The 25221-nt window shown below is 55.7% G+C and overlaps 3 protein-coding genes across 3 annotated transcripts; 2 read left to right on the top strand and 1 right to left on the bottom strand.

Moving 5' to 3' along the window:
- Window positions 1–137: 137 nt before the first annotated feature.
- Fcn3 (ficolin 3) lies at window positions 138–4079 on the top strand. The gene is given in 10 exon segments (XM_004642961.1): window positions 138–228; window positions 475–570; window positions 893–937; window positions 1151–1183; window positions 1413–1552; window positions 2756–2885; window positions 2970–3049; window positions 3051–3105; window positions 3840–3900; window positions 3902–4079. Coding segments are annotated over 10 exon segments (909 nt in total).
- A 2137-nt stretch (window positions 4080–6216) lies between these two features.
- On the top strand, window positions 6217–18086 carry Map3k6 (mitogen-activated protein kinase kinase kinase 6). Its single transcript, XM_023702992.1, has 29 exons — window positions 6217–6559; window positions 7972–8111; window positions 8200–8223; window positions 8498–8688; window positions 8787–8955; window positions 9296–9402; window positions 10414–10584; window positions 10689–10801; window positions 11166–11325; window positions 11547–11709; window positions 11779–11886; window positions 11989–12038; window positions 12118–12213; window positions 12350–12437; window positions 12517–12650; window positions 12876–13003; window positions 13235–13371; window positions 13670–13775; window positions 14568–14725; window positions 14818–15010; window positions 15098–15236; window positions 15552–15711; window positions 15836–16012; window positions 16287–16392; window positions 16626–16782; window positions 16867–16979; window positions 17073–17143; window positions 17424–17500; window positions 17714–18086. The coding sequence occupies exons 1-29, from the start codon at window positions 6217–6219 to the stop codon at window positions 17802–17804; spliced, it is 3870 nt and encodes a 1289-aa protein (XP_023558760.1). The 3' UTR covers window positions 17805–18086.
- An 89-nt stretch (window positions 18087–18175) lies between these two features.
- Window positions 18176–24812, bottom strand: Sytl1 (synaptotagmin like 1). Its single transcript, XM_023702993.1, is given in 15 exon segments — window positions 18176–18394; window positions 18610–18815; window positions 20021–20120; window positions 20233–20311; window positions 20518–20676; window positions 20907–21003; window positions 21417–21583; window positions 21703–21816; window positions 21945–22096; window positions 22311–22383; window positions 22844–22892; window positions 22975–23044; window positions 23207–23355; window positions 24621–24769; window positions 24771–24812. Coding segments are annotated over 15 exon segments (1746 nt in total). The 3' UTR covers window positions 18176–18254.
- Between the last annotated feature and the right edge of the window lie 409 nt (window positions 24813–25221).

Below are 25221 nucleotides of genomic sequence, written 5' to 3'. Positions count from 1 at the left end.
AAGGAAATGTCCCACCCCCTGGTGGCTCCTGCCGGCGTGGGGTGTCCCTCAGGGACAGTGAGAGGAAGTTTTGCTCCAGGTTCTCATTCAGCTTGGCTCCTTATAAAAGCTGGAATCCTCCCTCTAGTGAGCCCAGCATGATGGGCCTACTGTGGACCCCACTGGCTTTGTTCCTCCTATTTTGGGGGCCTGCTTGTCTGAGGACCCAGGAACATCCCAGATGCCCAGGTAGGGGCTGAGGATGCTCTCTCAATCAACCCGCCTCTCAACTCCTTCCCTCCTCGTGGAGCAATATAAGAGTTTGACAGTCTGGGTTCTATAGGCAAATATATGCATGTAGGATAAAAATAGTGCGAACCCTTACCCATCTGCAGGAAGCATCCTGCCTGCGGGAAGGTGGGACGTGGGCTAAACTGTAGAGGCTTTGGGACAGCATGCCCACCCTGTGCCCACAGGCCCTATGTCTCCCTGCAGAACCCAGGGAACTGGAAGCCTGCAAAGTTATCCTCCTGCCCAGTTGTCCTGGGACCCCAGGAAGTCCTGGGGAGAAGGGAGCTCCAAGTCCTCAAGGTGAGAGATGCTGGAGTGGTGGCAGAGTCCTTGGGGGTAAGCTGGGAGGCTGGAAATGTAGCAGCTGCTGTCCAGGCTGCGGCACCTCCTCTGCGCCAGGCACCACATGTGCCCAGCACGCTGGGACCTTCCAGGTAGGTGGTATCATCCCCACTGTGCTGAAGGAAAATGAGGCTCAGAGATGATATGTGTTTTGCCTCCAAGCACAGAGCCAGGAAAAGGTAGAAAATGGGACTGGAACCTTCTGGCTCCAAGTCCCTTGTTTCTTTCTGATCCTGGGCAGAAGGCAAGACTCAGAGTATCTTTGCCTCTGCAATTTCAGCGCCACCTGGGCCACTGGGCAAGATGGGTCCCAAGGGCAAGCCAGGTGAGTGTGCAGGGCTGGGACTTCCCTTCCTTTCCTTGCTCTTTTCCCAGACTAGAAGGTAGGATGTCTTTGGCTGCTGTTCAGCAGTGGGCTATAGCTGCCTACCCACTGAGGGTGGAAGGCAGGAGTGGGGAGTAGTAGAAAGGCCTGAGCCCCTATCCCACTAGGAGTCCTCGGACCTTGGAACCAACACCTGGTTCTTCCCTGGGACAGGAGAGCCAGCGAACCTGTTCTGGTGCCAGGAGGGTGAGAAGGCCTCAGCAGGAACCAGGAACCTGGAATCAAGCAGTGCCTCGCTGTTGCAAGGCCCCAGATGTAGTCCTGCCCCTTCCTGCAGCCCGCCCTAGAACTTCTCTTCAAGAGCCCAAGGGAGTCAGAAGACTGCCTAGAGTCCCATACTTGTTCCAGTGTCTGGGTGGAGTGGTTTGGCAAATACCTTACCTCCCACCCCACCCACCTGTGTGTCTCCCCTTAGGCCCCAGGAGCTGTTGGGAGTTGCTGAACCGGGGCACCACCATCAGTGGCTGGTATCACTTGTGTCTACCAGAGGGCAGAGTCCTCCCAGTCTTTTGTGACATGGACACTGCAGGAGGTGGCTGGCTGGGGGGGTTGGGGGTTGCCGGTTAGCCGGCCAGACCCAGTGGCCACTTCTTCCTTTAGTCCCTAGGGGGAGCTAGAGCTCATAGGGACGAAGCACCCTTTACAGGAATTCACAGACCCATAATTGCAGTGGGAATATGACTGGTACAGTACTGACTGTGGAAAGTGACAATAGTAAAATTAGTGATATGTGGATTAAAAAATATTCTGTGGGGGGGCTGGAGAGATGGCTCAGTGGTCTAAAGCACCTACTTAGAACAAGCTTAGCAAAAGCATCAGGGACCACGGTTCAATCCCCCAGCACCACATGCCAGCCAGCCCTGCCCCCTGGTGGGCTGAGCTGCTCTCTCTCTCTCTCTCTCTCTCTCTCTCTCTCTCTCTCTCTCTCTCTCTCTCTCTCTCTCTCTCTCAAATAAATAAATAAATAAATAAAATTAAAAAAAAAAAATATTCTGTGGGGAGTACCCATCTCCCCGGCCCCCTAAATATTTTTTTAAATCCTGGGCTGGGGATACAGCTCAGCGGTGCAGCGCCTGCCTGGCGAGCATGAGGTTCTGAGTTCAATCCCCAGTTCTGCATAATAAATAAATAAGTAAATAAATAAATAAAATAAAAAATAAAAAAATATTTAGGAGGGAAACTGCAGGTTGGAAGACAGCCTGGCTTGTACAGGGAAGGTGAGGGAACAGTAGGGTAAACTCAAGCCCAGGTTTGGGACCCTGGGAGTAACAACTTTGCTTTAAATAGTTAAAAAAAAATTTTTTTCAGATAGGATCTTATTATGTAGCTCAGGTTGACCTTGAACCTTCAGCATTCCTGCCTCAGCCCTCTCAAATGCTGGGATTAAAAGTGTCACCACCACACCTGGCCAAACGTTTTAGTTTTTATCATAGTAAATTCAAACATGTTATTTTGAGTCTGAGTCCCCTGGGGACTGACTGTGTTCCGAAGGCAGCGACAGTGCTGTTGTCATTTCAGTTGTCCTCCCCTCCCCCCAGCTGGCCAGGTCTCCATGTGTGGTGGAGCATTAGCTAATAAGGGAACTGACTCAGTACAGGCCCAGCTTGCTAGAAGACTCGCATGCATCTAGGAGCCCCAGCCAAAGCACAGAAGTGCCCTGCCCACCCTCACTGCCTCAGCTGCCACTTCCCTTGCTTTCCTGTTCACACCCTGTGGCTGGAGCCATAGCTGGGGTGCTGGTCCCCTGTGGCTTCCCAGGTGTTCCAGAGGTGACAGGATGATTCTGTGGATTTCTCCCGCTTGTGGTCTTCCTACAAAGCAGGTTTTGGGAGCCAAGAGTCTGAGTTCTGGCTAGGGAATGAGAATTTGCACCAGCTCACTCTGCACGGTGAGTTCCCCGTGAGGTGGAGGGGCCTAACTGCCATCCTGGGATCTGAAGAGGGCACTATCCCAGCCTCCCCTTTCCTCCCAGGTACCTGAGAGCTTCGAGTAGAGCTGGAAGATTTTACTGACAACCACACCTTTGCCCACTATGAGACCTTCCATCTCCTCGGGGGAGAAAGACCACTACCAGCTGGCACTGGGCAAGTTCTTAGAGGGCACTACTGGTGAGTGAGCCTTGCCAACGTGGGGCCTGGAGGAGAGGTTTGCATGGGACGGGGGCTTCTTCCCCAGCATTGCTGCTGCTTCTGTGAATGACACAGGACGATATCTTCCCTTCGGTGGGCCTCAGTTCCCACATCTGAGAAATGGCAATCCTGGGAAAAAATGTCACAGGAGGGAATAGAGTTTGAGTCCAGTGTTGCCACTTGCTACCTATGTAACCTTGGGCAAGTCCCATCCTCATTAGAACCTCAGTTTCTTCCTCTACAAAACTGGTGGGAAGGCCACATGGGAATGTGGGTGCTACCTGTGGCACTGTGGAGCATTAGAGGTCTCTGCTCTGGGAGAGGAATCAGGGAAGGCATCTTTCAGAGCAGTGAATACTGGGGAGGGGGTGGGTCTGAAAGGTGGAAGTGGTTATGGGGAGGGACCTCCAGGGAGCCCTCTTTCCTGTTGGGGCACCCAAGAGTTTCCTCCTGGCATAGTTGTTCAGGCTGCTGACCAGGACTAGGATGAGATGAAGGAACTAGAAGGGAAGCAGGGGATTCTGGAAGGGTAAGGCAGGGGAAAGAGCTGGCAGCTTGGGAGTCAGACAGCCCTGAGTTCAAGTCCCACCACTGACTAGCTGAGTGGTGCTGTTCTTGTTTCAAGAGAACTGATAACATCTCCAAGGTAAAAATCTCCAAAAATGCCAAGCATGGTTTAGGGTGCTAAGGTTCCTCCCATCCTCTCCCTGCAGGGGACTCCCTGAGCTCCCACAACAAGATGCCTTTTAGCACTTTTGATGCTGACCACGCTACGAGAGGGCAGCTGCGCGGTGTTCGGCCATGCTGCCTGGTGGTACGGTTCCTGCTATGAATCCAATCTCAATGGGCTCTATGTGGCCTCTGAAGCCACTGTCCCCAAGTATGCCATCGACTGGAACTCAGGCTGAGGCATGGGCCGCTCCTACCGCAAGGTTAGAATGATGTTTCGCTAGGGTACCCTGACAGACAGTGCCTTTATCTTTTCTGTACAGCTTCCGGACCCTCAGCCACCTCCCCACAGCCAACTGCCTCTGCTTCCCAGTCCACATCTAAAAATAAATAATTTTAACCCTTTCCTAGCTTGGGGACTCTTTCACTTGTTGGGCAAAACCTTATAAGGCAGAGCAGGGACATAAGTTCCTATATCTCTCCCAACTGCCTTCCAATCAGGAAAATGGAAAGGACACCCTTCTAAGGCAATAACGCTTCTGTCTCCTGAAGTGTGCAAGAAAAAGCCAAAGGGACTCAAGCATCCACTGACGATGTTCCAGAGTCACCTGGGTCATCCGGGTCCTGCCAATGGACAGTTTTTTTTTTTTAAATTTATTTATTTTTTTTATTTATTTATTTATGAGAGAGAGAGAGAGAGAGAGAGAGAGAGAGAGAGAGAGAGAGTGGTGTGTGTGTGTGTGGCCAGCTCAGCCCACCAGGGGGCGGGGCTGGCTGGCATGTGGTGCTGGGGGATTGAACTGCGGTCCCTGATGTTTTGCTAAGCTTGTTCTAAGTAGGTGCTTTAGACCACTGAGCCATCTCTCCAGCCCAATGGACAGTTTTGTTTGTTTGTTTGTTTTTGTGGAACTGGGGATTGAACTCAGGCCCTTGTTGTTTTGTTTTGAGATAGGGTCTCACTATGTAGTTCAGGCTAGACTTGAATTCCTTATGTAGCTCCATCAAACATGTGCTAATCCTCCCGCCTCAGTCTCCAGAGTGATAGGCTTACGGGTGTGCAAGTTTACACTTGGCCACATGGACATTTTTGTGACAGGAATTGCACACCTTCTTCACACTCTCTGCTGCTCATGCTTGTCCCTGGTAAGTTCTTTGTTTTCCACTTCAGTCTCTGGCACTAGCCAAGTTCTCACCCCTACTGCTTCTTGCTTCTTGCTTATCCCCTGAGGAGCTGGTTTGAACTTGGGGTCAAACCAAGAAGGAAGGTACATTTTTCTTATGTGAGGCAACAGAGCAATGAAACAACAGTCACCAAGCTAGCAATTATTTAGCAATTCATTTGCCCAAATCCACATCAATACTAAATGGCGACAGAAACAAATAATTAAAAGTCTGACTGTCCTGTGTTTGCCTCCTGCTCTGTCAAATAGCTGACTGATCCCAGACAAGTTACTCAACCACCTTCCAGGTCCTAATTGCAAGGTCTACTGAGGTTTAAATCAGCTTGTTGCCTCAGTCACTAATTCACACTAAAAAATTTTGGGGCTTTAAAGTTGGGATGTAGTTGTAGCCCATTTCTGGCTGTGGTGGTCCTTCAAAGGGTGGGTAGAGAAACGTTTACAGTGGGAAGTGCTTCGCTTCTCAGGCTCCACCATCAGGTTCTGGGTAGAGTCAAAGGTCAGCAGGGCTCCACAGCACACGGAGTTCTGGGGTAAGCAGCCTCCTGGTAATAGCTCTGAAGCTGGGCCGCAGGGCTTCTGGAGCGCACTCCGCACCACTGCGTCTGTGCACCTCGTGCTGAGGTGCACCCACTTAGCAGAGCTTGCCGGCAGAGCCTGCAGGTCCCGCTTGCTCCCTGTCCCAGGCCTGGGCACACATCTTCCGAGTGCCTGTGGTGAGCAGTGCACAGTGGCTGGCGTGAACAGGGGCACAGGCTGTTCCGGAAGCGGCCAGTGTCAGAAGTTCTGGCGGGAGAGGAGGGAGGGGAGAGGCCGAGTCCCCAGCAGCGGCGCTGCCCTAGGGCCGAGGGTGGAGCTTTCCGGGTCGGGAAAGGGCTGGGCCGGACCTACAAGTGAGGGCAGGCTGAGTGTCGGCCTGCGCTTCCCAGAGAAGTCTGGGTGGCAGACACTGCCAACTCTTTTTCCGGGATCTCCCACTGACTCTGAGTTGCGGATCGCCAGGTACTCGATTCCCAGAACCCAGTCCCAGATTCGAGACCCTCAAGGACCTTGCAAGTCTGAGCTGATTTTTCCCTGGACACCAGACTTCCAAACCGGGACGTCCGGCCAATCTCTAGACACCCAGACCCTGTAGGAGATCTCGGACGCCGACTGGATTCCGACTCCCGAAATCCCTGGATTCACTGCGCCAGGCTCCTGCCCTGGCCTGGGTTCCAGGCGCCCCGTGCCCGAGCGCCCCCGCATGGCGGGGGTGTGCCCCGGGCCCCGCACGTTGGAGCGCGCAGGCAGCTGCTGGCAGGACCCGCTGGCCGAGGCGCTGAGCCGGGGCCGGCCGACAGCGGCGCCCCCCGGCCGGAACTGCGCGCGGAGCCGGCCGCTCAGCGTGGTCTATGTGCTCACCCGGGAGCCGCGGCCTGAGGTAGAACCTGGGTCGGGAACTGAGACGGAACCACTGCCCCTGCGCTGCCTGCGGGAGGCCTGCGCGCAGCTCTCGGGGCCTCGGCCGCCGCCACAGCTGCGCAGCCTGCCCTTTGGGACCCTGGCTCTGGGCGACACCACCGCGCTGGATTGTTTCTACAACGCGGGTGAGTGCGGAGGCGGGGCGGGGCGGGGGCGGGGGCGGGGCCCGGGGCGGGGGCGGGGACGAGCCGGGTGGAGGGTCTAGGAATTTACGATGGGGTAAAGCTAAAGGATCCCAGGCTGTGACTGCAGAAGACTTTGGTGGAGTCCAGAGCATGGCTGCGCTCGTGGGCTGGCCTCGGGATTGGATCTGGACATTCACCTAGCTCAGAGCTCAGGCCTGGAGCTTAAGCACACTTCAGTCGAGGCCTTGCCTTCCGAGCCCGCTGGGATAGGACCCGGTTTAGAAACTCCGGGGCGGGACTAAGAGATGGGCGGTGGACTGTGGTTCTCAGAAGCGCTGGAGAACTCAAAATTGCGGTTCATGGGGCCTTACCCCTGAGCTACATCCCTAGCTCTTTAGACAGGATCTCACGAAATTGCTCACATGAAACTCTTTTGCGATCCTCTCGCCTCAGTTTACCAGAACGTTGGGATTACAAGCGTGCGCCACTGCGCCCTGCTTGTCGAGGAGCTTTTGAGGGTGAATCCTGGAGGGGAGCATGAACTAAGGAAGGTGGAGTCCGTTCCTGACGGGCTGGACTTTAGAGGTCGTAGAATTGTTTACTACTTCCAACGATCGGGCTCGAGAGGCGGAACGGAAGGCAAGAGACCCATCTGGCGTGGATTCTGGGCGAGGCAATTAGGTTTTCTAGACCCTGCAGCCAAGAGTGGGAGCGGCGGGGGCGGGGTGGGGCGGGGCCAGGAGGCGGTTCTTCCCGCGCAGACACGCCTAGCTCCAGCCATCCCGGATCCCCGCCAGACTCCATACTTATTTGCCCGCCTGAGAGTCCTGGAACCATGCTTCCTGGACATCCACGAAATTGCAGCCTAAAAATGAAGGCTGACCCGACCACGAGGACACAAAGACCATACAGAGTCATCAACTCACAAATCACATCCATACGGACTCAAACAGCCCCTAGCGGACCTTGTCACACGAAGACACGGTGGGACACAGTGAGTTACACATACACACATACAGGCCCAGCATTGTCTACACACTAATGGTGCTGGCTGCTTTCAAGAGCCTGGGTTGAGGACCCAGGGGAGGGGACCACTGCGATTGCACTGCTCCTGCCTCTCACTGCTGTTCGGGAACAGGCTTTGAGCTGCAGCACACCCTCAGCCCACCTCTCCTGGCACAAGGCTGCAGCTGGCACGGAGGTCCCAGCCTAGGAAGCCCAGCTCCTTCTCTGCAGCACCACAGCTGTTAGTGTTGTGGAAGTGCTGGGGGCTTTCCAAGGTGAACAGGCCTGGAACAGATTTGGGCCTGGCTGGAGTCCCACAGCGAGGCAGGTGGACTCCTTCCACCCCTAGGCTCCTTCCCCAACAAGCAGGCCTTTGGGGCTCAAGGCCTGCACCTCTGTGCCCACAGATGTGGTGGTGCTGGAGGTGAGCGGCTCCCTGGCACAACCCTCCCTGTTCTATCATCTTGCTGTGCGTGAGAGCTTCAGCATGACCAACAACGTGCTCCTCTGCTCCCAGGCTGACCTCCCTGACCTGCAGGCCCTACGTGTAAGTAGCAGGTGGCTTGTAGGGACAGATGCAGGGTTGGGGTAAGGCCTACCCAGAATGCTAGTGTCTGACTGTCTGCCTCCTGCAGGAGGATATTTTCCAGAAGAACTCGGTGAGCAGAACCTACCCTTGATTCCAATGTGCTCGTTGACCTTTGCTGTAACCTCTGACCTCCACTAATCTTCCTGCCCTCCTCAGTTACCTCTGATCTCCTGAAGGCCCTGTGGCATCCATTTGACCCTCTGTGCCCTATGGCTTCCTTAATGAAGTGCGGTTCTTTCCTCCATTCTAACCCTCACTGATACTAACCTCAGACCCCTTCCTTGCTCCTCTCTAACCCTATGCTGACCTCTGACCTCCGTTAATTCCCACCTCCCTCCCTCCAGGACTGTGCTGGTAGCTACACACTGATCCCCTATGTGGTGACGGCCACTGGACGGGTGCTGTGTGGTGATGTCGGCCTCCTGAAGGGCCTGGCTGATGGGCTGGTACAGGCCGGGGTGGGCACCGAGGCCCTGCTCACTCCGCTGGTGGGCCGGCTTGCCTGCCTGCTGGAGGCCACCTCCACGGACTCCTGGTAATGGGGGCTCTCTGGGTGGGTGCACCAGGAGGAGGCTGGGCTGAGGGACAGGCCCACCATTCTCTTTGCTTCCCTCTCCTGGCCTGGGCATCCAGTGGCTATTTTCGGGAGACCATTCGGCAGGCTATCCGACAGGCTCGGGAGCGGTTCAGTGGGCAGCAACTTCGGCAGGAGCTGGCTCGCCTGCAGCGGAGACTGGACAGTGTGGAGCTGCTGAGCCCTGACATTGTCATGAACCTGCTGCTGTCCTACCGTGATGTGCAGGTCTGTAGTAGTCGCGGAGGCAGGCAAGTGGTAGACATTCGTTATTGGTTATCAGGCAAACTTACGTTCAGCTCCTGTCTGTGTCCCTTGCTCACTGGTGACTTTGAACAAATTATCTAACTTCTTTGAGCCTCAGTTTTTAGATTTGTTATATGGGATGATGATGTTACTGCCTCCAGGAGACTTGTAGGTGGGGAACATCCAGTGTGGGCCCACAGTGGCTTTGAGGGCCTCAGGGAGGTGTGCAGAGAGAGGATGGTGTGGGAGGTGACAGGACCCCAGCTCAGGGATCTGAGGGACTGGGGCACACCATTCTAGGGCTGGCTGTTCCCTCATGCAGGATTACTCAGCCATCATTGAGCTGGTGGAGACACTGCAGGCCTTGCCCACCTGTGACGTCACCGAGCAGCACAATGTCTGCTTCCACTACACATTTGCTCTCAACCGGTGAGTGCTAGAGCAAGGCTTGGGTCGGAGCCATGCGAGGTCTCTGTGGTCTGGATTTCTGTGCCGTGAGATCACTGCTGTCTTTGTCCATTGATTTTCTGGGCATTTGCTGACCAGGGTACTGATGTCACAAGGTTGCTGTTGTTCTGGGTTACTGCTCTCTGGAAGGGACAGGGGAAGTGATGTACCCTTGGTATGGTCACAACAGTTTCTTTTTTTTTTTTTCTTTTCAAAGTTTTATTGATAAACATATAGCAATGAGACAGTTTCAAATCTAATCGAAAGTACAGTTTCAACAAATAATACACTGCATATATTCTTCTTAGTGGTTAATTGCTGTACAAGATGCAGACTTGTGATCCTACTTACAAACACCATTAGAACAAATCATTCTATTCATTAAGAGAATGCAACTATATATCTATCCCAACCACTTTGAATACACAGATACAAAATGGACATTCATAGTTATATCCCAAATTTTTTAAGTTCCGTTGTTGAATATTATAGGTGTGTAAACTCAGCAAAATATTCTAAAAGAGTCCAGTAGCCCATAATAGCATTGGGTCTTCTGTTTAACTGGCAATGTCAGAAGTTATTGACCTGAGTCCCCCACAGCTCAACATAACAACATGGCTTTACTTCCTATATTTCATCTTCATACTTTTCTACTGGATGGTTAAGACCAAAGTAAAGCAGGACCTGTGCAACAAGAGTTGTAGCTTTTTGGTCTGAGAAGGTCAGTGAAATGCCCTCAGGATTTATTCTGAGATCCTGTACCTCAGATTGTAGAACCTTTGTCAGTGTCAGCCATGTGCACAACAGTTTCTTAAGAGTCATTGTAGCTAGGAACTATTTCTATCTGGGATCACTACCACTAAAGAGATCAGTACCATTGGGGGTCATTGTCAGACCCCTAGGGGGGACCCTGCTGTTTAGGGCCTACAGGTTTGAAGACAGAGAAGGGCAAGGGCATTAGCCAAGTCCTCACCCCCTTTTCCCCTGCCATAGGAGGAATAGGCCTGGAGACCGTGAGAAAGCGCTGGCTGTTCTGCTGCCCTTGGTACAGTTCGAGGGCTCTGTGGCCCCTGATCTGTACTGCATGTGTGGCCGTGTCTATAAGGACATGTTCTTCAGCTCAGGCTTCCAGGATACTGGGCACCTGGAGCAGGCCTATCACTGGTAAGGGGCACAAGAAAGGGGTGAGAAGGTGGAGCTACTAAAATGAGGAAGGGGGCTGTGGCCATCCGTCCAGTTCTGCAGCTCCTCACCCTGCCCCACTGCAGGTACCGCAAGGCCTTCGACGTGGAGCCCAGCCTTCACTCGGGCATCAACGCAGCTGTGCTCCTCATTGCGGCTGGGCAGCAATTTGAGGACTCTGAGGAACTGCAGCTCATAGGTGAGCGCAAACCTAGTTCACTGGCCCCTCCCCAGGGCTTAGAAGGCCCTGGGCAGAGGACAGGGAGCTAGAATCATGGGCAGAAGCTAAGGCAAAATGTATCCCTTTTGTACTGTTCTGCCTATGCTCATACTGGGCTTCTCACAGCCGTTCTTACGCTCACACTTGTACCCTTTACATACTGAGTCCCTTATCTGCTTGTGCCCAAACCCTCCCCTGTGCCCTGGCTTCTACTCTCCCCCTGAGATCTTGCCACACCTACCTTTTCATCCATACCTAAGTTCAGGAGTGATGTGCCCCATCTTTGAGTCTTACCCACACAACTGCACCCACACTCACTGGAGCCTGCGCCCCTCTCCCCCAGGCATGAAGCTGGGCTGCCTGCTGGCCCGCAAAGGCTGTGTGGAGAAGATGCAGTATTACTGGGATGTAGGTTTCTACCTGGGAGCCCAGATCCTTGCCAATGACCCTATCCAGGTGGTGCTGGCTGCAGAGCAGCTGTACAAGCTCAATGCCCCCATATGGTAGGTGGCCCCTCTACATTCCCGGCCTGGCCTCAGGCTGTCAGCTCCTGCACCCAAGTCTACCAGCATGTTAGTCTGAGCCCCAGGCCATAACCTGACTGCTTACAGACCAGTGCCCATGGCACCAATGCCCATGTTCTGACCACAGCCAAGCCAGCTTACACCTCCTGGCCGTGGCCAATGGTGTCTGAGCTCAGCTGAGGACACTACTGTGCCCCCAGGTACCTGGTGTCAGTAATGGAGACCTTCCTGCTGTACCAGCACTTCAGACCCACGCCAGAGCCCTCTGGAGGACCCCCACTGCGAGCTCACTTCTGGCTGCACTTCTTGCTGCAGTCCTGCCAGCCCTTTGAATCACCCTGTCCCCAGGAAAACCAGTGCTTGGTGAGGCCTGTGACAGCGGGGCCCTGGGAGAGGAGTGAACCCTTCTGACCCACCCTGCTGCTGCCATAGGTGCTGATCCTTGAGATGAACAAAGTGATGCTGCCTGCGAGGCTTGAGGCCCAGGGGACAAGCCCAGTGAGCACTGTGACCCTTAGCCTGCTGGAGCCAGAGACCCAGGTAAACCATGGCTGAGCCCCTCACTCCTAGCTGTGCACCTTTTACTTTGAGTCTTCCTCTCACCCCCAACTTCCTGCCCTTCAACCCTTCTGCTTCTCGCAGGAGGAGCCCTCCAGCTGGACCTTCCCAGTGGCTTCTATGTGCGGAGTCAGGTGAGAGGCCAACTGGATGGTACGTGGCCAACAGGTGGCCCTGCCCTCCTCTGCCCTTACCCACCTCTTCTTCTCCCAGCGCCTCCAAGCGCGATGAACGCTGCTGTTTTCTCTACGTGCTTCCTCCGGCCCAGGACGTGCAGCTGTGTTTCCCCAGCGTTGGGCACTGCCAGTGGTGCGTGTATCCTTCGGGTCTGGGTATCGGGCAGTCTCGCCCAGGGGAGTGAGGAAAAAGAAGGGACCGCATCTCCTTGGGGCTCCGGGTGAGAAGGGGCCAGTTCCTGCCGGCCTCACCTCCGACACGCCCCTAGGTTCTGCGGTCTCATCCAGGCCTTGGTGAAGAATCCAGATTCCACGGCGCCCATGGAGGAGGCGGGCAGCGTGGGGGAGGTGCTCGAGGTGAGGGCGTGGGACTATGGGCTCGAGGAGGGGAAAAGAGCTGAGGCCTCTGCTGAACCCTGCTTCCCGCGCTCCGCAGTTTGATTATGAATACACGGAGAATGGTGAGCGGCTGGTGCTGGGCAAGGGCACGTACGGCGTGGTGTATGCAGGCCGCGATCGGCACACGCGGGTGCGCATCGCCATCAAGGAGATCCCGGAGCGAGACAGCAGGTGTGGTGTGTGGGGCCTGCTTAGGGATGCAAGGACTGGTGTGAACCAGGAGTTGAGAGGCTCCTGTGGGCTGCTAACTGGGGCCCGCAGCAGGGCGGGGCCCAGGTCCAAGGAGGCCTCTGGGCGGGGCAATAGGGGTGGCAAACTTGTGAGAGGGGCTTAAGGGGCGGATCCTGGGGACAGGGCCCGACCGCCATCTCAGTCCTCCCTCCCTCCCTCCCCCAGATTCTCTCAGCCCCTGCACGAAGAGATTGCGCTTCACAAGCGCCTGCGCCACAAGAACATCGTGCGCTACCTGGGCTCTGCCAGCCAGGGCGGCTACCTCAAAATCTTCATGGAGGAAGTGCCTGGAGGTACTTGCTCTGCGTGGGAGGGGAGCGAAACCCGAAATGTGCGGCACAGGAGTGGAGTCAGGAAAGGTGGAGAATGCTAGAGGGGAATGAACCTTAGAGTGTGTGGGTGTCAAGAATTAGCTGACAGACTGATGTTGGGGGATGGAGTCTGGGCCATGGTACGGGTGTATCTGGGCCTTGAGCAAAGGTAGGCGATCAGAGCCCACCGTGAACTTGGACTGTTCCCACCAGGCAGCCTGTCTTCCTTGCTGCGCTCAGTGTGGGGACCCCTGAAGGACAATGAGAGTACTATCAGCTTTTACACGCGCCAGATCCTGCAGGGACTCAGCTACCTGCATGAAAACCGCATTGTGCACCGGGACATCAAGGTGGGCCCTGGGGCTTACTCACCTGGCCTGCTGGGGTTGCAGAGACTCCAGTAGATTCAGTGAGAAGACCCTTTGCAAAAAGGACGGAAATCATCAGGGAGTTTCCTTAAAGGAGAGAGGGTCAGATTTGAAACAAAACCAGGTACCAGTTCCCAGAGGGGATTATAAGTGGGATGGCAGGGGAAGTTGACATAGGCCAGGCTGTGGTCCCTAGAAGATGCAGTCCTAAGATGGGTGACCAGTTCTATATCAAGGACACAGCCCAGTGTCCACTAAGCACAGTGTCCACTCCATTCAGGGGGACAATGTCCTGATCAACACTTTCAGTGGGCTGCTCAAGATTTCTGATTTTGGCACCTCCAAGCGGCTAGCAGGCATCACACCCTGCACTGAGACATTTACAGGTACAGGGGTATGGGAGTGGTGAGTGGAGATGCAGAACTCTTAGAGCCCTACTAGGGAGCTGGGTTTTTCCTGGGCATGGAGTTAGAGTTCTAATACAGGCTGAAACCCAGGACAGGTGACTTGGCATGGGAGGGGTGAGGTGACAATCTAGAACTGTAGTGCTGATAACTAATGAAGTTGAGTTTAGCATATAAAATTGAGTACACATGTGTTGATGCAGGTCTAGATGAATGTTGGAAGCCAAGATGGATGGTAGAATTCAGAGGAGGTAGCAGGCTGTGTGTGTGTGGGGTGAATGCCTGCATTCCCAGCACTCGGGGGGCTGAGGCAGGAGGATTGCCAGAAGTTTGAGGCTAGCCTGAGCTACATAGTCAATTCAAGCCTCGCCTGGACTATATAGGGAGACTTTGTCTTAAAAAGAAAAAAAAGGCTGGGGATATAGCCTAGTGTCACAGTGCCTGCTTGCCAAGCATGAGGTTGTGAGTTCAATTCCTAGTACCCCCCCAAGTAAGATTCAGGGGGTGGTACAATCCAGGATACATGATGGAACAGCCCTGTGGGAAATGCAGTCCACGAATGTGATGAAGCCTCGGATAGATGGAATCCTTGGCAGGCAGTGGAGCCTGTGGTTGGTGATGAAGCTCAGGATAGATGGTTGATGGGCCAGGTAGATGATGGGAGCTATTTGAGATAACAGCTTCAGCATAGATGCAGGCAGCCAGTGGTTGATGGAGCCCTGCCCCTCCTATGATAGGGCTGAAACAGAAACTGCTGTTTTGCTCCCATTCTAGGGACCCTGCAGTACATGGCCCCAGAAATCATTGACCAGGGCCCACGAGGGTATGGGAAGGCAGCCGATATCTGGTCATTAGGCTGCACTGTAATTGAGATGGCCACGGGTCGCCCACCCTTCCATGAACTAGGGAGCCCACAGGCTGCCATGTTTCAGGTGAGACCCCTTGGGGCCCATGGAGGTTGGGTGGGGCTCAACTGGGCCTTGAACACCTCTAATCTTGGCTCTTGCTTGTCTCGCCCCACTAGGTGGGCATGTATAAAGTGCATCCACCGATGCCCAACTCTCTGTCAGCTGAGGCCCAAGCCTTCCTCCTCCGAACTTTTGAGCCAGACCCCCGCCTCCGAGCCAATGCCCAAGCATTGCTAGAGGACCCCTTTCTGCAACCTGGGAAAAGAAGCCGCAGCCCCAGCTCCCCTCGGCAAGCTCCTCGGACCTCAGGTGCTATGGGGGAGGAGGGACTGAGCAGGCTGGAAAGCCCAGGAGCTGTGGAGGGAGAGGGCTGACAGCTTGTTCCACCCTCACCAGATGCCCCTTCAGCTGGCCCCACTCACTCAGCCGACATGACCACGCAGTCCCTGACATTCCCGAGGCCTCAGGCACCCTCTCAGCACCCACCCAGCCCTCCGAAGCGCTGCCTCAGTTATGGGGACACCTGCCTGCTCCAGTAAGAGCCTAGGATACTACAGGGAATTCCCTTCACCTGGTTTTTCCTTTGTAACCTATCACCCTTCCTGAAATGCCTGTCTTGGGGACCTGGACCCGTTGACCACTTGCAGTAATGTATCTGATACGTACTGCCTATTCTCAGATGCTTTAACTTGTATTTACTGTGCTCCCTTCTGCAGTGCTAAATTTAATCTCCTTAGCCCTGAGGTAGAATTAAAGTAACAGCCAGGATTTGTGGTGGAGGTGGACAGGGTGGCAGAGGTGAAGGGATGCTGTTGCCCACCCTCCACCAGTCGCTTCCCATTGTGCATAGGGTGCCTGAGGAGCCCGGAGTCGAGGAGCCCGCTTCCCCGGAGGAGAGTTCAGGGTTGAGCCTGCTGCACCAGGAGAGCAAGCGCCGGGCCATGCTCGCTGAGGTGCTGCAGCAAGAGCTGCCCACGCTGGCGGACAATCTGCGCCCGCAGCGGGAGCAGGTGTGCGGCCTGTCCGAGCGCCCCCTGGTGGTCGAGAACGGGCAGGACAGCTAATGGCCCGTGGAACGCCAGAATCTCCTAGTCTGGTAGAGACACTTGCTGACGGCTCCTTCCTCCTTTTCAGGGTTCCCGTCTAAGCAGGACTCATGTGGAACAGCTGCTGCGCTGCCTCGGCACGCATATTCACACCCCCAACCGCCGCCAGCTGGCCCAGGAGCTGCGGGCGCTGCAAGCACAGCTGCAGGCGCAGGGCTTTGGGCCTTCCCTTCTGAGTGGACCGCTCTTCGCCTTTCCAGATGCGGTGAGGAAGCTTCCTTGCAGTTAGGGTTGGCTTGATGCTCCAGAATTCCATAAGAAGACAGGGGTCTGACCCGTTCCAGCTCTTCCCTGGACCCCAAGCCCGCCCACCCCACTTTCCTCCAGCAGAGATTTTTTGTTGTCACTGGGAATCGAACTCAGGACCTTGCGCTTGCCAGGCAGGTGCTTATGCCACCGGCAGAGACTTTAGGCTTTTCCTGACTCCAGCCCCACCCGGGTAATCAGCTGTCTTAGCCGCACCCTTCTTCCCCCTCCAGGTGAAGAAGATCCTGCGGCGGCGCCAGATCCGTCCACACTGGATGTTCGTGCTGGACTCGCTGCTTAGCAGAGCAGTCCGGGCTGCCCTGGCTGTGCTTGACCCAGGTAGGAGGGGCCGGCGCCCAGCGGCTTGTGGGCGAGGGTGTGACCCCGAGGGCTTAGGAGCACAGCCTGGGGCCTGTGGGGCGAGCTGGGAAGGAGCCTTGTGTGACTAAATAAGTTATCTCCAGACCGGTCTAGCTGGTCCAACCGAGGGTGTCGCCCTCCCAGGGCCAGTGCATGTGGGTCCCAAATGGGTGACCTCACCCTGCCTGAGTTCCCTCCACTCCAATTGGCAGAGGTGGAGAAGAAGACTGTCTCACCAAGGTCAGAGGAGCTGAGCAAAGACTGGGAGGCCCAGCAGAAGCCGCAGGAGACCCTGCTCCAGACAGAGCCGGAGCAGAGCCCCCTGCCTCTGATAGTGCAGCTGGGCCTCTTGAGGGCCGAGACTGACCGGTAAGGCCCGGCACAATGACCTGCACAACCTGCGCGGACCTCAGCCCACTCCCCACTCCATTTTACTCTTTGATGCTCTAACAGGCTTAGGAATGTCCTGGTGGAGAAGGAACGGGAGTGCCAGGCTTTGATGCATCGGGTACTGCAGCGGGTGAATGGGGAAGCCAGATCCTATGCCCTGGCCTCAGAGCCTCCAGGTGAAGCGACCTAGCTGGAGGAGGTTGGTAATGGGTGTGAGGCGGCCTCCAGCAGGAAACTGCCAGGCTCATCTCCCTTTTTCTTGACAGTAGCCCTTGAAAAGGACCAGAGCCTGGTGCAGTGGCTACAGGATCTAAGCGTGGATGCAGGGACCATCCAAACGGTGAGCGGGAAGTTGCTGGCCATCCCTGACCCCGCCAACCAATTCAACCTCTGCCCATCTGTCAGCGTTTCTTTCATTTCCCTCTGCTTGCAGAGACTCTCCATACTGAAAGAGCGCTTAATGTATCCCTACCCCAGTACAGATGGGAAAACAGAGACTCAGAAGCCAATGTGCCTGCCTCAGCCTTTTGGTGGGAGAACAGGACTAGTACCAGGGTCTCGGAGACATCCCTCTGTAATGTTCTGTTTTTTTGGGGGGGGCGGTCTTTGTCCACAACCAGCTACTGAAACACAGCTTCACCCTCCAAGCCCTACTCACCTGTGCCACTCGAGATGACCTCCTCTACACCCGAATCAGGTACACCTGGCCCCTCCAGGGATGAACTGGGTGCCCACAGGGCCTGATCGGGCCAGATGCTGTCCCCAGCTACACGCCTGCCTAAGTTTTTCCCTGGAAACCGTAGGGCCACTAGTGTCCCCTGGGGACAGGGGTGGCCATAGGCAGACCATGGGTCCCAGAGAGAGCTGAGACCCTCTTCTGGCTGAGCCACATTGAGTCCACTGTCCCCAGGGGAGGGATGGTATGCCGCATTTGGAGAGCCATCTCAGCACAGCGAGCAGGAGCTACATCTGGAACCCTGGGACCCCGCGAGGCTGAATGAGGGCAGCAGAGGCAGGACAGATGCACAGATGGATGAATAAATGGAGAAGACGAGAAGCAGCTCCTGAAACACCTACCCCAGGACCCAAGGGCACCTGCAGGAGACTGGGAAGGGGGCCGCAGTGGGGCCCAGGCCCAGCCTTAGTGTGGAGAAGCAACTAGAAAGACACCCAAGTGTCTGGTAAACATGACCAAAGACTATTAGACAGTGTCCTGTCTTAGCCCTTTGGAGGGTGTATGTGTGGTATCCTGGGAACATTCCTTGAAGTCTTTGTGTCTAAGTCTCGGTGCCTTAATCTGATCCCTTTTCCACCTCTCTCTCTCTAGCACTTTACCGCCTGTGTCACATCTTCAGCAGAAACCAGCCCTTAGTGACCTCAGAAGAAACTTTATTAACTTTAGCCAGCGGCAGACCCTGGGATGGGGGCTCTGAGACAGCGGTTGGGTAGGGCTAAGTCCTGGGGATCAGGTTGGTTCTGAGGGGTAGAAGGCCATCCACCCACTCACATGGCCGCTCCAGGAGTGTCTGCCATAGGTGCTTCTCCTCAGGGGTAGAATCCATCCAAGGCACCTGGAGCCCGTAGCTGCTGCCTGGATGGGGGTGGGCACAGGTGTGGGCACAGGTGTGGGCACAGGTGTGGGCATGGTCACCCTGGACATATCAGGTCCCAACATATTATGCACTGTGCCCAGTCACCCCCAGATCTTGATGGAAAAAGCTCAGGAAAGGGTAGAGTGGTGCCGAAGGCCACCCATCGAGCCCCTGCCTCCCAGTTTGACTCCCTCTAGGGCCCTGCTCTGCTTACCAGTACCCAGGCTGAGGCGAGTGCCCCCCAGCTGGCGGCTGCCCAGGGCCCCGTGGTCCCAGAGGGAGAGCTCAGCACAGGCCTGGCGCAAATCAGCAGGCCCAAAGCCATCGTAAACCATAGTGTGGTTGAATGTGGGGCTGAGGCTGTGTCGCACCACCCTTGTACGCTGGCGGCCAGCTCGACTGTCATCAGGCAGCACTGAGCTGTGGGAAAGGTGGGCAGCTATCAGGCGACTACTCCCCAGCCCCAAGAGCCAACAGTGATCTAGTCCTATCCTTTTTCCTTCACTTGTGTCCATATCCCATGGCTTGGGCCTGAGACCTGGCTTCTAACTTCACCACCCTGGGACCTTTGCACCAGTCTCCTCTGAGCCTTTAAATGGACAACTTCTGGGCTGGGGATAAAGCTTATTGGGCACAAGCACCTGTTTTGCATGAGCAAGGCCCTGAGTTTGATTCATGGTACCAAATGATAATAAATTTACAACTTTCATTCCTAGGACAGAACCTGAAGTGATGTCTCTGAAATGTAATTTTCTGCTACTCTCTGATACAGTGATCTTCATTGATGCCCTGTTGCTCCTACACCCCAATTAGTGTCCCTAGTCTTTCTGCAAAATAAAGTATTGCTCAGAAGTACAATAACTGAAAGAAAAACAGTGGAAGCCTGGAATTTGATGGGCCTACCTTCATTTTATTCTGTGAGGGGCAGGGCCTAAAGAGAACCCCCACCCACACACTCCCTTTTTGAGACAAGGTCTCACTATGTAGGCTGGCCTGGAACTCAGAGTAATTCTGCCTCAGCCTCCAGAGTACTGGGATTATAGGCATGTGCCACCATGTCGGCTGGGAAGCCTTTTTTGTGGTACTGGGGATTGAACCTACAGCCTTTGCACAGGTAGCCCTTTTTATTTATTTGTGTACTTTTTGAGACAGTATCGTGGTAAGTTCCCTGAGCAGGAATCAAAACTTGTGATCTTCCTGCCTCAGCCAAAGCATGGCCACCATGCCCAGCTTTGGAGGTACCCCTAAAGGTCCCTTAAAGCTTACTTTGAGAACCACTGGGCTGGAGGTGTAGAACTTTGGCTTAGACAGACCTCATGTCCTGCATTTGATCTCAGCACTAGAAGGAGAAAACTCCCTAAGTGCAAATGCTAGGCCAGCCCCCACAGCCTGGCCTTCCAGATTCTCCATGGAGGGACCCTGTGGTCTCTCAGTCTCAGCTCTCCAGTTAAGTCCTGCAGACAGCACCAGTCTCCCTGAAACAAGTCCTTAAAGTAGTCCTCAGCTTTCCCTACTCCAGGCCTGTGTCCCAGCCCCAACCCCAGCCTGGTGACCAGGGCAGAGTGCAGAGGGTGCTCCTAGGTCTGAGCAGCTCAGCAGGCACCGGAGTAGGCAACAGTGCTCACCACTGCACGAATGTGTCCAGAGATCCAGAACGCAGTGGCACGAGGTTCTGAGCTTCCTTTACCCAGAAGTGCAGCTCCCCGCTCACGGGCTGTCCCCCACCTGCAGAGAGCTCAGCTCAGGTCCACCCTGGGTTGAGCCACCTCCTTGCTCAACAGGGATCTGCTGTCACCCCAGACTCATCCAGGTTGGCCTCTCATGGTGGGTCACTTACCTTCGGAGCCAGCAGGGATGTATTTGAGAGATAGCGAGAGGAGACCTCGGCTGGGCAGCTCACTGGGAGAGGGTGGGACCTGCGACAGCCAGAACTGGGCTGGTCAGCGGGCAGGGATTAAGCAATGCCTCCAGATACATGGTGTGGCCATCCTGGGCCTTGCTCTAAGGGTTTGGGGGGGGTTCTTGGAGGGGCTCTGCCCAAGGCAATGTCCTGCTGGGGCACAGCCATGGAGGTAGAGGGCGCTCCATAGGACGCTCACACAGGCCTTGCTGCCCTACCTACCCGGGACTGCAGGGTGAGCCATGTGGGCTCGGAGTCCCAGTTCCACGTGTCCAGGGGCACTTCGACTTCGCCCAGAAAGATGTTTCGACCCAGGCTTTCACGATGCCACACGGACAGGCTCAACACTCGACCCGGGAGTTGAGTCTGAGGGACAGAGTACTGGGGACAGGAGGTGGCTTTAGTACATTCTTCCTGGTGGTTCTGCCCTGCACAAGTTGCGATGTGGGGGGTGGGGGAGGATATTAAAGGGGGGGAGCAGTGTAGAGTAGGTCAACCCAGGCCTCTTGTGGAATGGAGGATTGGGACATCAGCCCGGGTGGAAATGGCATCCCCTGCCACTTCATCTCTCCTGAAGAGGAGCCCTGTTCACTAATGTGGTGCAGCCTCACCCGGAGAATCTCGTTAAAAATCGGATTTAGGTTCCGTTTCTTCACAGCTGTCTTGCGTTTGCTCTGCTTATCTGGGAGGAGGTAGCTTTTGACGTAGCTGGGGCAAGGAAGGGGAGGGCCGGAGGTAAGGAGGGGACCCTTCTTCCCTGCCCCTCCTCAGCCACCATCTACAACACTGCGTCCTACGTCCTACATGTAATACCTTGTGCCACTCTACAGAAATTACCTCCTTAATTCCCATGTTTCCCCCCCTTTTTGGGACGGGATCTTGCTATGCAGTGCAGGTTGGCCTTGAGCTCACTTTGTAGCCTGAGCTGGTCTCAAGCTCGCATCGATCCTCCTGCCTCAGCTTCCCAAGTGCTGGGATTACGGGCATGCGGCCCCACCCCCACCCCATGTCGTTATCTTTGTGAGGATGAGGAAAGTGACATTAAGGAAAGTTGATGTCGGGCTGGGCTGTGAGAATGACTGTGCCTCCCGCCCTGAACGCTGCACGAACGCTGCACTCACGGGTCCGAGCGGCGGCGCCGGGCAGCGGCCAGGCCCTGGCACTGGATCACATGCACGCGCAGCTCCTGGGCCCCGGGATCATAGCGCAGTGCGAAGTTCAGGGAGCCGCACACCTGCACCGCGCCCGCCTCCACCTCCCCGGACAGGCTCATCAGGCTGCCGCTCAGCTGCAGGAGAGGGTGGGGGAGGTCAGGGCCGGCGCGGCGCAGAGGGGTAGGGAGGGAGAGGTGGCCCGCACTTGTATGGGGGTGGGGAGCTGGGCCCCAGGTCTCCCCGCACCCCTCACCGTGGAGGAGGTGAGACTGGACACGGAGGAGCTGCTGCTGAGCATGCGGTCGAGGGAGGGGCCGGGCCCTGGGGCCTCTTCCCCGTTCTCCAGGATCTCCGACGCCACTCTGATCTGAAGAACGGGACAGGGACAGGACGCTCGCTCTCACACCGAGGGACGGTGCGCAGCCCGGGGCAGGAGCGCTCCCGCCCGGGATCCGCTCCGGGTCTTTCGAGCAGCCACGGGCGGCTCCCGCCTACCTGGGCCGGCAGGGGCCCCGGCTCTTCTGCGGTCTTCCTTGTCCCCAGCGCGGGCTCCGGCTCCGGCTCCGGCTCCAGCTCCGGCTCCGGCTCGGGCTCGGGCTCCTCTTGCTCCGCGTCCACCTGCGTGCTCCCCGAGCCGGGGCCGGGGGCTGGGGCATGGTACAAGCTGCTGAGTGCGTTCCTTTCCTGCCCACCGGGACTGATTCACAACCCTGGTGACCTGCAGGGCAGCGCTAGGGCCACCGTGGCGGCCACACAGTCACCCACACGGAAAGAGGAAGGTGGACGTGGTGACTGGGGTCACTAAGGGCCGCCTTTGATCCCTGCAACCTCTCTTGTGCTTCCAACACAACTCCCACTCACCTTCCTGGATCTGGGGCTCCTCCTCATGATCTGAGACCTTTAGAGGGGCCTGTGGTGAGGGGAAAGCAGGTCCCTAAGGAAATTAAGGGGTAGAGGTCACAGTGGGGGCTAATGAAGAAGGGGCCAAGGGTCACGGTGGGGTCAGAGATGAGAGAATCCAGCCCAGCTGGGCTAACCCTGCTTCAGATGTAGGGCAGCATGCAGAGCAGGCCTGGCAGCTGCTGTGGACCACCGGTCTGGTCTGCACGGTCACACCCTCACACCGATCGCCTCCCCCCCCCCCCCCCCCATGGGCCTGCCAGCTGCCCAGACTTATAGTATCTGAGCTCTGGCTCCAACTCTCTCTGTCCTGCCTGCCCATTCCAATGGCTAGCTTCCTCCAGAGGTAGCCCACACCACCATCTGCCCCAAGAAGGGAAGAACTGCATCCCAGGTCTCCAGATTTGTGTGGCCAGGCTGCTTGCCCAGCACATCCAACTGCACTCTGGGTGCCGTGCATTAGTAGCTCATTCTGCCAGTCTTTCCATACTCACATGAGTCTCATCCCGCCTCTCTTGAGGGGCCTCCTCCTCTACGGGGAGCCTAGGGTGAGGTGGCAGAACTGGTTTTCAGGGGAAGGGATTGGGTAAGGAATCACCCACCTCTCCCTGGGAGGCCTCCTCACCTGGACCCTGACTCTTCAGTCTCTTTCCCAGCAGCCTCAGCCTCTCCATCACTGCCCGGAGCTTGGTCTCCTGGGCCCAAGTAAGAAGTCCTGTGACTGCCCCATTCTCAGGAAGTCTATAACCCACAGGAGGGGCCCCTGATGATGCTAATCCCACCCCAAAACACTGAAGCTCAGGCACCCCTTCCCTGTCTACTCCACCCAGCCAGCACCCTACTGGGTCTCCTCTCACCCCTAGAGCTCTTCTTCCTGCGGATAGAGGCTCGGACAAGGTCAGAGCCCAAGTGGGTATGTTGGTGCCGTTGGGAACGTGCCTCCTGAAACCAGTCTCCTGTCAGGATCTTCAGTTGCCTGGGGTCTGCCAGCGAGGCCCGGAGCTTGCTGGAGAATAGGGGAGGGCATGGCTGTCACTACTTATCCAACCAATAGTCTTGCCACCCAATTGGGGCCAGCTCTCAACAGCAAATCAAATGTGACCCTTGCTATGGGGAGACTGAATCCAGAATGGTCAAGTATGCTATGGGGAGGTAGGTGCAGTGACGAATTAAGAAGGCCAGCTCCATGGGAATCCAGGATGACTTCCTGAAGGAGGTAAAACTCAAGTTCTTTTTTCTTTTTCCTGTGCTGGAGATTGAACCCAGGCCTTCACACATGCTAAGCAAGTGCTATACTACTAAACTATATTCTCAGCCCTGAATCACTTCTTCAAGAATAAACTGGAATTCCACAGATCAAAAAGGATATTTTTCTCTCGCTCCCTTGCTCTTTTTGGTACTGGGGATTGGACTCAGAACCTTGCACTTGCCAGGTAGGCACTCATGCCATGGAGCTATCTTCCTGGCCCCTGCATATTTTCTCTTAATTCTGAGATAGGAAGCTGGGCATGGTGGCACACATCTGTATTTCAAGTACTTGGGAGGCTGCGGCAGGAGGATTGCTGCAAGTTTGAGACTAGCCTGGGCTACAAAGTGAATTAAAAAAAAAAAAAATGGAATTCAAGGCCAGCCTGAACTGCATAGCGAGACCCTGTCTCAAAAAGACACACACACACACACACACACACACACGTGTGTGCGTGTGCACACACACACACACACACACACACACACACACACACACACTGAGACACGGCTCTGAAGTCCCACTTTACAGATCAGAATAGGGAAATGTAAGCTGCCCAACAGTACATGGCTAGAAGTGTCTGTCTATCCTTCAGCTGTCTGTCAGGCCCCTCTGCTGCTGTGCTCCTCCATGAAGAAGGCACAAAGAGCCTCAGCTTGGAAGTGAGGGCGTGTTGAGGGGTGCAGAGCACCCCTGAGGCTATAGAGGGTATCGTGTATGTTGTCAGATTGGGGCTGAGAGAAAAGATGAAATAGGGGAAACTGGCAGGGCAAGGCTTAGGGACCTGCCCCTGCCATAGGTGCTGCTTTGAGGTGGATGGAAAGATTGGGCCACCACGGAGGCTACAGAAGGAGCTGAGACAATCACCCCAGGAGAGGAGAGGAGCACTGAACTGGCCAAGGGCAGAGGGGCCCAGAGGACTCTGGCAGGCAGGTTCTGGTACAAAGCAGAGCAGGGGCCTGCCCAAACCTGCAAGCAACTGAGGCCCCTTCTTCCTGACCAGCAGCCACCCCGTCCCACCTCACCTGACACGCCCCTCATCCAGCTGGCGCAGGTGGGCATCTCGTCTGAGGACACCAGCAATGGCCTCTTGCTCCTCCTGCGTCAGGAAGCTGAGGTCCAACAATCCCTGGACCTCAGGCTCTGGGCCATGTGCCATGGGGAGGGAGGACAACAGCCCAAAGCCTCTCCTGAGATGTGTGGCCCCTCTGCGGCATCAGCTGGGGCCAGGCCCCAGCTGGGCACACGTGGATTCCTGGGGGCAGACCAAGGGCCAGATCAGTCTCTTTTCCCAAACAACATATCTGCCCTTCTCTCCCCAAATATGTGCCCCGTGGGAGGTAAGGGACAATCCCTGGAAGGGCAAGGCCAAAGTCATAGCCCCTGAACACACTCAGGGACATATTCAAAGTGTATGGAGACACTGGTGCCCTCACCTTGCAGTAGGGATACCTGAAGAACCACTGAGATGGCACACACAAACACACATACACACATTAACCTGGGGCAGGCAGGAAGACCCGTGGTCACATGTGCACACTGGCACTGTGTGAAGACAGGCACAAGCACACCTCTTACAAAGGAACCTGTGAAGACCCAGGCACGGCCCACACCCACACCAGAGCT

Source organism: Octodon degus, unplaced genomic scaffold (assembly GCF_000260255.1).
Source record: "Octodon degus isolate 3935 unplaced genomic scaffold, OctDeg1.0 scaffold00163, whole genome shotgun sequence".
NCBI lineage: Eukaryota > Metazoa > Chordata > Mammalia > Rodentia > Octodontidae > Octodon > Octodon degus.
The sequence above is the reverse complement of the archived record's forward strand: the minus strand, read 5'-3'. Positions and strand labels throughout refer to the sequence as shown.

Bases quoted from the DNA above. Each gene is read 5' to 3' on its own strand.
- Map3k6 (XM_023702992.1), top strand. From the start codon at position 6,217: ATGGCGGGGGTGTGCCCCGGGCCCCGCACGTTGGAGCGCGCAGGCAGC. The intron at 12,651-12,875 runs GTGTGGTGTGTG...TCCCTCCCCCAG, and splicing joins ATCCCGGAGCGAGACAGCAG to ATTCTCTCAGCCCCTGCACG. The intron at 16,980-17,072 runs GTGAAGCGACCT...TCTTGACAGTAG, and splicing joins CCTGGCCTCAGAGCCTCCAG to CCCTTGAAAAGGACCAGAGC.